The sequence below is a fragment of the Cephus cinctus genome, unplaced genomic scaffold (assembly GCF_000341935.2).
Source record: "Cephus cinctus unplaced genomic scaffold, Ccin1 Ccin1_scaffold0693, whole genome shotgun sequence".
NCBI lineage: Eukaryota > Metazoa > Arthropoda > Insecta > Hymenoptera > Cephidae > Cephus > Cephus cinctus.
Window position 1 is genome coordinate 256,421 of NW_014333316.1, and position 10,379 is coordinate 266,799.

Sequence of the window (10,379 nt, forward strand, 5' to 3'; positions counted from 1 at the left end):
GAGAGAGAGAGAGAGAGAGAGAGAGAGCGGCAGCTTTGAGACCGTAGTAAGTTGAGTAGATGGGGTTAACCTCCTTCAATTTCCCCGTCTCCCCTTTACCCCTTTTCCCTTGATGTATACGATACATGTAGCTGCGTAGCGAGCACCGTATTCAGGTCCCGTCAGACGGCTGTCCAGATATCGCGAGTCATTAATGCGATAAAGGGGCAGAGCCGACGCCAAAGCATCCACCCTCGTAAAGCCTCTCTTTAACGCAGCGAAGTCGCCCACTAGAAACCCCATGCGATCGCGCCTTAATGGAAGGAAAGGCGCTGCTACCCCCCTGCACCAGGGAAAAGGTCCAACCGATGACCCTGGGACCTGGAGAACGCGAAACTTCCCTATTGGAAAAGTTCTTGGGTCAGGGGAAAAGGAGTGACGTCAGGTTAGGCAGAGAGTGGTCATTCATCATCGTTAGTATTTACACAGAGTTCGCCTCTCCGAAGTCCCGATTGACTCAAAAAAGTCCACTTGAAAATCCATGGATCTCTAGGATCGAAAGGAACACGAGAGATCGAATTTGATTTCCTACTTGCGTGCTTGACACCACTGGGAATTATTATCGTTATTGGTCGGTGACAGGAGGACGGACGTCCGTGTCTCTCGATGGACCACACTCGCTGCATCCCACTTTCATTTTCTTTCACTCTTATCCATCATTTCTGCAAGATTCGTGTATTCGTGTATTCGTGTATTCGTGTATTCGTATAACTGAGACGGGAATTCCAGTGTACACGTGTCGAGAGGACGTGGCATATAAAGCGGTGGATATACGCGAGCGTGGAATCCGCGATTATACAGGGTGTCGTGCGGAAACTCAGCGGCTGCCGGTGCTAATAGAAAACGAATTTAGGCTCGATCGTGCGTGAAAAATGAAGGATGAATCAGTGGTGACGCATTGCGGTGGGAAATATGGGTCGGACGATTATGTCGGGATGCGGTGGAATCTGACAGAGGAGAGTGACGTCGCAGAAGCTCATACATCTCACGTAACTAATGCGCGCATACATCAACCATCCGTCTCTCGTATATTTCAAGTGACACTCTACACCGACGTTACCGACAACTCCGCCGCCACCACCACCACCACCACCGGCAGAATCCAACAATGCTGGCAACGTTAAACTGTCACCTTCGCCATTTCGCCATTTCGCCATTTCCTGCCTTTCTCCGGTTGAACCGTAGCGAAATTGAAAACTGCATTGAAACTCGACTGGAACTGGAACGAAGATCGAAGATTCCCTCGCTGCTGATCAAGGGACCACCCTTGACCCTCTCCCTATGTCGGATATGACTTCCAAGTACTTAAAGTCTTTTGTCATTTTATTTCGAATTCCGAGTAGTCGTGATGGGACAATTTCTAGTGGACACTTGACAAAAAACACAGTGTATTCGATAGGTTTTCTTTCTTTTGATTCGTTCCTGAAGAATCTTTGAGAAAAAAAAGCAAGTTCAGATTGCCTCGCGAAGGAGCAGCCAGGGACAGCCAGGGACAGCCAGGGACAGCTAGGGAACAATGAGAACTGTCAGGTCCTCGAGGAGGAGTACGTTTCGTAAAGACGTTGGACGTACTCCATGACGAGGATGACGACGAGGATGACGACGAGGATGAGGTCGAGGTCGAGATCAGGTTTTTGGTTAAGTAATGCTCCGTAATCAGTCAGCGGCATTGTGCTATCGCGTGCTACCGAGTGGATTATCATAATAAAAAGTTAAGAGAGGCACGACGACACGAGTCGACGGCCATTTCCTAAGTGCACCGTAACGACGTAACACTTTTACGACAGGATGAAAACGGTGCTCGGCCGTTTTCTACGAAAAAGATCTTCTTAATTGCTCGTTCAGCGCGCGCGGTCATGCGCGTTTAGGAGAAGCAACAAAACGAAGAAAAAAGGGGAAAAAAAAGAACAAGATACCAAAAGAAAAAGAATAACGAGAAACGAGACGAGGGATACAACACACGTTCTCGATTAAAACGAATTACAACGATAAAAGTCAAAATGGAGCGTGGAAAAAAAGATGGAGAGAAGACGAAAGGAAAAAGTCCTGGAAAGTAATTCGTGGGGAATTCGAGATAAACGATAAAGCGAGATCGGACATTTTATGCCCTTCGCCATTAAGCTGCCCTCCTCCCCCCACCTGGACCATCTCATTCTTCGTACAAGGCTACGAGGTGGTGGTACGCACTCATCCTCAGGATCCTCAGGATCCTCAGGATCCCATTTCTTAAGACCCCACTGCGTCTATTACCATGAAGATGGATGCGACCGATAGCGCAAGAGCTCGAACATAACGTAACACATATAGGTATACCATTATGGGTATACATATATAGATTCATTCTCCTTTTGGATTCGTTCCGGCAATTCCCAAAGTTCTATAGCTATTCTAAGGCTGGCAAGGATGTCAATGTTTGAGGGACTGTTTCGTCCTGGCGGGGAGTCGAAAGGACCCGAATGAATATTATAAAGAAAAGTCCTCCTCCTCAGCCGGGGGCGTTCTATTATTATACCGTGGTTATAAATATTAAGCAGCGGTTTGACATTGAATATCTATTAGTCCGCCCACCCTGAATGCTGTAACACGGGAACGAACTTCGAGCTTTGAGTCAGCCGCAGATAACGGCTTTAAAAATACAGACGGCATATTACGAAGGAGCTCAAATTATGGGATTTAAAACGCTCCCGTCGTACAATTCACGTAAACAGATAAGACGCTTGCACTGCTATATTCATTATATTTTCACTGGCGCTTATATTATCCAACTAATAAACGGACACAAGAATTCGCAAGAAATAGATCTGAAATTCATTGACGATATTCGATCGACGAACAACGATCAATGTCAGATTGACGTTCGTTTATTAATTTTATAACTCATCGACCAACGGAATGACGTGCCTGATATATATATATATACATGCAGAATATTTGTGTCAAATATTCTCGTATAATATTACTGACGTATAGGTTAGCAGTGCTTACTGCCGCTGTTTGTCTGATTCTTAAATATTTGTACGGCGTTGATAAATCCCGGAGAATAAAATTGTCCCCCTTCCTCAAGGTACGTTCCTTCGAAGCGAGATTATCAAGGTTCTTTCGTCACGGCACCCAGCCAGCCTGCCTACCATATTTAAGGCTTAAAAGACAGGAGCCCCTTTGCCTTAATGCTTCTTCACTGACGTTGCGTGTCGCGGTGTTGTCTACTTTCTTGAAAAGATCGTGGGGGAATTTACCCAATGGCCAGAAAATACAGTGAGTAAGCGTGACAGTGATAACAGGCGTAAAATTGTACGCTGAAGACGTGGGTTTCATTTTATTTTTCGTTTCACTGTAAAAATGGGTGAGAATCAATTTGATTTGATGAAATCAGCAATTTATACGATGAATTACGTTTGTCGAGATTGGGCAAACACGATTTCATGTGTTGGCAGGTGTCGTGCGATTTCTCTTTGCCATTATGCTGTGCATAGCGAATATGATAATCTATGGGTTAAAGGTTAACATATCGACAGCAATAATCGGTATGATTAAAAATCAACTTGACAATCAGACACTGACACACTCTTGGGAATGTCCGGAATACGAAGCGAGTGTCGATTCCACGACCGATCTGGATGGTCCATTTGAATGGACGACCACGGAGCAGGGTCTGATAATTAGCATATACTTCGCTGGATATCTAATCGGCATGTTTCCCTCCGGTTACTTGGCTGACAGGTAAGAGACGTTGTTTGCCTTTGGATTAACAAGTGATTCCAGTTCGGTGTCGAGACGTAACAACTGATTGTGCAGATTTAACGCAAAGTGGGTCCTATTGAGTTGCGTGCTGTGCAATGCGATCTTCGCGCTGCTGGTTCCGCTTGCGGCCAGCCGGATTCAAATTCTTTATACTTTTCGATTCTTGAGCGGATTGGTAAGTTCGGCCAATCTGCCAGTGGTGAACGTATTGGTGGGCAAGTGGGTCGTCTACGAGGAGAAGAGCACGTGGACGGGAATCATTTACGCCGGCACGTCCTTGGGAACTGTAATCTCGATCTTGAGCTCAGGTTTGATATTGAATTCGCTTGGATGGGAAGCCATCTTTTACACTCACGGTGCACTGCCTCTTCTTTGGTGCGTCACGTTTGCACTTTTCTTCGCGGACAATCCTGAGAGCCAGAAATATATAAGCGAGGAGGAGAGACGGCTCCTCGTTAATTCCTACAGTCATCGCAGTCCTGCGTCTCAGTCAGTCCGAGTCCCTTGGAAAAGGATATTTACGTCTCGGCCAGTTTGGGCCCTCATATTGACTAACACTTTGGCCAATTTTTCCTGGTACTTTTTGCTCACGCAACTTCCACTTTACATGAACAAAATGCTTAGATTCAACATCAAGTCGGTAAGTGCTACAGCAATCCCGGTATTATCTCGGAATGGATTGGCGCGAACACCTGATCTCGAATTCTTTCAGAACGCTGTCATCAGCTGTTTGCCATATTTGATTAATGCTCTTTTAAATCCGTTGCTGGGTAAACTTTTGGATCTAGGTAGAAGCCGTGGATACTGGAATCAAACGGTTGCACGAAAAATTGCCGTCACTATAAGTGAGTAGCCGAAACGAATACGGATCCTCATCAACGTAACGGTCTAGATTCTTTGTCACAGGCTGCCTACCGCCCAGTATCTTCCTCCTGATAATTGCATACATAGGTTGCAATAGGGTAGCGGCTACTGCACTTTTGAGTCTGAGCATTGTCATTGGTGGTGCCATTTTTATCGGGCATCTCTGTAATCACAATGACCTTGCTCCCAATTATGCTGGAATTCTCATGGGTATCACAAACACACCAGGCACCGTCTCGGCTTTTCTATTGCCAGCGCTAGTTGGCAAGCTCACGGAAAATGGGGTAAGTTCGTTCCTAATCGAAAGTCGATCGATTGATAAATAAAACATCATACCGTAGCACACGTTTGCGCAATGGCGATACGTTTTCTGGGTGAACATAGTAGCCCTGCTGGTTGGATGGTTGGTCTTCGTATTTCTGGGTTCCGGAAGTGTGCAAGACTGGAATTATCCCAAGGAAGAGGGATCGGATAAGCAAATGTCAAATACTAGAAAAACCGAAGGAGATGAACAAATTGTAGAAAGCTAAATTCTCGAATTTACGTTAAAGGAAAGGAAATAAACGACACGATAAACATTCGACGACTTAAATCCGGATTATCAGAAAAATTACTATCCACATCAAATTAAGGAACATCAAAGATAAGTCAGGGGATTGGACTGATTCAACAGCGAAGAGAAAATTAAATGATACCGGATGTCCAACTGTTTTTCATTTCCTTGAAAAAAAAAGCCAAAAGGGGAAAAAAAGGGGAATTGGGAAAAAGCACGGAAGCATGTCGCTCCTACAGAGCAGCGCGTGTGTGTGGATCGCGCGAGTGAGGTGCAATTAGCGCAAGGCCACCCACGCGGTATCCGACCAATTAGGAGCCACCTGGTAGGAAAGAAAGAGAACAGAAGGAGAAAAAAGGTGCCGTTCATACCAATTAGATGTGCCTTTACTGACTGACTGCGTCGTGCATATACGTATAGTCGGCAGGGAGAAAAAGAGGGGAAACCAGAGCCACGGATTATTTACGCCACTTGAAATATTACATTTGTAATCTATTCCTGGCATATCGCTCACCCGGTACATTCGGATCTCACGACCAGCGAACAGCATCCAGTGAGAAGACGTCCCCAGGTTTCCTTCTCTTTAAATCTTTCCAACCTGGGAAAATTTGAGATTCGCTCCCTCTCTCCCCCGTGCCCTCTCCTACGAGACGAGCTGCAGAAAGTCCGAGTGTTCTGGTATTTCGGGAAATTCCATCGCGGCGAGACGAATGATTTTCTCGCAACGAGACGCGCATCGAACGCTTCCCACACACCTGATAAGCACACGCGAGACATTCTTCTTGTTATACAAAATATATACTTGGCACGTACGCACTCGCGGGACTCTGTCTCTTGCTTCTGCTCCACCAATTCCTTAGATGATTTAAAGAATAATGAAAAAGAATAAAAAAAAGAGTGTAAAACGAGGGACAGTTCTCACTGACTCGATCGCTCATTGCCGAACGAACGGGGCGCTGGAGTTTCTTCGTCGCGTTTACTAATTCATGAGATGAATAACTTAAGATGAGCATTCATCGTATGAATAATGCTTATGCGGCTCCTTAACCCCTTGAACAGGTGACCTCTCGTTGGTTTTCGAGCAACCTGCCGACCATGAACGATCCATCCAGACGATACTCTCCTCTTCGTGGGAAAGCACCTGCCGACATCCATTCTTCAGAAGTGAGTGCACACATACCCTATACCTTCCATGCGTCCCATACGTTCCATACGTTCCATACCCGAGCACGTACCATTTCCATTTAAGAGCACTTAAATATAGCTATAGAGAGACAGAGAGTGCCTTTTGAAGATCCAGTTGGATTTGGAGTCACGGAAGACGATGGGGCGTCCAGGCCAGTCGGGTCGCCCTCTTTACAATTGTCTTTCTTTACTTCGACCGAAGATACTCTCCTGGACATTTATCTTCCTTATCCTCTTATTTTCTCTTGATTTTCCTTGACCCAGCAGCTAGGACGAGGTCTCCCTCCCAGCGCAGCAGGATTATTAGTAGTGGTCGATCGATTAATTAAAACCCACCCTAAACGTTCCCTCCTCACAATCCAAGCCTTAACGACGTGCTTAATCGCCAAGAAGAAAACGACGACGACGACAACGACGACGACGTAGTCGTCGACAGTACCAGCGTCCCGAGGCGATAGTTAATCAATCCGACGCTCATTATTGTCAAGCCCCATTTCTACAGGACGATCCACATCAGCGCGGTCGACTAGCACGGAAATGTGCGGAATTGTTAATCTCCCGGTCTAAAGGCGACAGGCACACATTAAGCACGTGCTTCATATACCATGCAGCAGTCCCTTAACCCAGTCCTCTCGCAGTGAACCCTTTGGCTAACTTTGGCTAAGGGCGCCACCACCGAAGGTGCCAGCAGCACCAGCCTTCGCGGGAGACATTCGCCGCCGAGCAGCACGCCAGACCGCACCGCGTTATTACGAGCGATAAATCGCCACCTTTATTAAGACTGCGCAGCGGCCATAGCGCAGGAATTCTACCACCCCCCCCACCCTCCCCCCCACACACCTACCACCGGTCCATCCCATCCAGCCACTACGGCGAATCGGGCTTCCGAATCGACAGTGAAACATTCACACGCGTGAGAAAACCAATAAATCATACACCTACATTCGGAGAGTGGGCGAAGCTACTTGTTCCCCAGGTAGCAGAATAAACGTTCTTGATCCTTGACCCTGGGTACACATGTGTATATACTCATCACTTGACACGTTTGCCTGCCGCTTGAACTTTGGCAGAAGAACTTGCGTCTTTATTCGGGCAGCCAATGGATATACGGGTCAGTGGATGCGCGAGATAAGCAAAGCAGGAATTGCTGGCTGTGCCGGATCGACAGCTGCTACCAGTCCTTCGAGAATCACCCTTTGGCCCTTTCACGTTGGGCAGCCAGTCCCTTCGAGTGAACGAACCTTTAAAGGGCTGCGTGCCCTGAGCTCTGGAATAGGGAATGGGGAGTGGGGAGTGGGGAATGCGTTCTGCGTCAGCATTACGTTACTCTGCCTGCTCTCTAACCCTTTTTTCTCTTTCTTTGAATACCGTCAACCCACTCCACATCCTAAAAGGACCTTAATGTATGCCTACCCAGCCAGTTCCCTTTGACTTTACAGGATCATCTTGTTACAACTACTCCCACAGCCTCCCGATTGCTCAGAAATAAATCAATGAGAAGCTTCGAGCGGTCGACTTTGATCCGGATCCTAATCATCCGCGGGATCTGTCAAATTTAATCGTCCCTGTATAGAGCCATGAATTATCCCGTGGTCCATTTTCATCCTTGGCCAAACATTCCTGGGCGTATCAGTTACGTTTAATGTTTAATTAGGATAATATACCAAATAATCATTTGTTGTCATATCGCAAACGTTAAATTATTTAGGAATTTCGCGAGCCACTTCGTCACAGGTGGAATACCACTTTAATGTAATGCAACGCGACTGCATCGAATTTCAATTACGGTTGATAATAACGATGTTATTACCGTTAAAGAAAAGTTATAGTAGATGGGGCACATTTAATATAATATATTATCATTTGCAGGGAATGCTGGTCGAGTGTCTATAAAATGAGCTCCTATTTAATTATTCGGAAAATCTATTAACAAGACGTTGCCGCGTACTGTACAAACGTTTTTTTAAACTCAGGATTTAATAATATTTTCACGTTATTCAGCGAGTCGACATGGAATCCTGCAAGTTCTGCCAACAATAAACAGGAACACCAACGGCGAAGAGCGGAAGAGTCAGAGAGCTAGAAAAGAGCTCCGGGTTATTGCGTGCGTTCATTGTTCGCCGTTTGCACTTTATTGTTGTTTCAATTAAGGGAGGGAACACACCCTGCGTAGTCGACGGCACCCCGTTCATCCCCCCCGTCCTCTCAATCTACCTTGGCAAACCCCGCTGGCATATTGTGCATGCATAATTTAACGTGTTGGCACAAATAATAAAGTTTTCACGTGTCGACGAGTCCTGCGCGGTGTATTAGGATCCGTCGATTGTCACTTTGAAGAAACGCGGTGATTTTCTTTCATTTAAGAGATAGATTTAGAGATAGAGATAGGTTCCGATAGATGCCTGCTGTTGGCCTCATGGAAATTGGTTAACGTGCCTTTTCTTATACTACGCGGTCACTTAGCATGATGCGCTGAAGTGCATTACGGTAGCGTGAAAATGCAATGCGCTGCATAATTATCATTGTGGCGGTAATAGAGATGCCTTTGTCATTTCCGCTTTCCCACGGTTTCACCCGTTCAGCTAAATTCGATGAGACGATCAACGACGATCCTTGAACTTCTGTCGACTGTTGTTTGCGTTACGGAATTTAGTACGAGGTTGAGCCAGACGCGGCGCCAGTTGCCGAGTCATATGTTTTCCGTGTCTCTACTACGAAGACACCCTTGAGGAAAATCATCTCATTTGTTTGGTCGCTGGCGTCAATTCTCCAAGGGATTCGTAATATGTGGGGGTGGGAATTAATTCTTATGGCATTGCGGGGGTGAGGGTATTATAGGGCTCATAAAATATGCGTCCGTCTCCCTGGATTGTATAAAAGTTATCATTCCCGTGGCTCAAGGTGATACCTTTCGAGTAAGGTCACGATTCAAAGTTCTCTGAGAAATATCGGAAACTGTTCGTTAGGGTGCAGACGGGGATGCCTCAACGAGGGTTGAAAAGGGCTGACAGATATAGGGGATGGGCGCTTACACCGTAGAATCGTCGAAGAATTTAAATCGACGAAGAATCAGCCAGGCTGAAATACTGGCGCGACCTCGATTCGCGTCCCGAACGATGCTCAACGTTTACCCAGTATTCCAAAAGAGACTAATTGTTAAGCCGAGTTTCCACCGAAAGGCGAGAGCGTAGCGCATAGTGTGTATCTAGCCTGAAAATCTGTTGCTCTATGTATTTCCTTTCTCCCTCCCACTCATTGCTTCATTCTAACGGATCACGAATCCAATTAAAAAGTCTCAATACAGACAAACAGATATCACGTGCGCTTTAATACGAAAGTCTTCGGCTGGAAGGGATAAAATTAATCTAATTTTCAGATCCATTTACAAGTTCGTTTGCGAGTTTAAATACGGACAATTCGCTGCGATGCAGACAAACCGAAAGATCGTGACGGCGTTTCTAAATAAGGATGTCACGTGTATTGGATGCGGCGACGGTTTAATATGGATAACGACTTTTGGTAACATTCTGGAAAACGCCCCGAATTCGACCGGCTCCTTTGTCAGAGTTAAAAGATTTTAAGGAGTTTGGTATTTGGAAGGATTTTAATTACGCGCTCAGCTCCCTTACGCAAGATTTCGTCTCTTTGAGTTTAGTCATCGTGACTTCGAATGCACCTGTCCTAATACGACCATCGATGCACGTCAAGATTATGATGAAGACATTAAAGCGCGAGAGAAAGAGAGAGAGGGAGAGAGAACGTTTATAGAGTTTTTTGGCTTCGAGGGATCGCAGGAATGTTCACCTTTTGGATTTCGTGACGCAACTAAGATTCCCATCAGAATGCACAAAGACTGGCTGCTTCGATTAAACGTATAATTTGACCTGCGATCATTTATAAAAAATGATCCGAGGTCGTCTATAAGACTCGGCAGAGTTACCGACTTGAAAATTCGATAAAGCCCCGGGAAGGACGGTGGGGGTTGTGGGGGTTCTGG

The 10,379-nt window shown here is 46.0% G+C and overlaps 2 protein-coding genes across 5 annotated transcripts in view; one reads left to right on the forward strand and one right to left on the reverse strand.

The window, feature by feature from the left end:
* The window catches only part of LOC107269978 (teneurin-m), a 293,857-nt gene that overhangs the window by 208,163 nt on the left and 75,315 nt on the right, over nucleotides 1-10,379 (reverse strand). The gene's annotated exons all lie outside the window — the stretch shown is intronic.
* Nucleotides 3,185-5,999, forward strand: LOC107269981 (sialin). Of its 3 annotated transcripts, none has more exons than XM_025087384.1 (6): nucleotides 3,185-3,294; nucleotides 3,539-3,759; nucleotides 3,835-4,420; nucleotides 4,493-4,625; nucleotides 4,687-4,928; nucleotides 4,986-5,999. In XM_025087384.1, exons 2-6 carry the CDS (start codon nucleotides 3,566-3,568, stop codon nucleotides 5,172-5,174), a joined length of 1,344 nt encoding a protein of 447 aa, XP_024943152.1. In that variant the 5' UTR covers nucleotides 3,185-3,294; nucleotides 3,539-3,565; the 3' UTR covers nucleotides 5,175-5,999. The 3 variants fall into 3 exon arrangements, with proteins under 3 accessions (XP_024943152.1, XP_015599992.1, XP_024943150.1); XM_015744506.2 differs by having other exon boundaries at nucleotides 3,198-3,382; nucleotides 3,474-3,759; XM_025087382.1 differs by having other exon boundaries at nucleotides 3,207-3,294; nucleotides 3,474-3,759.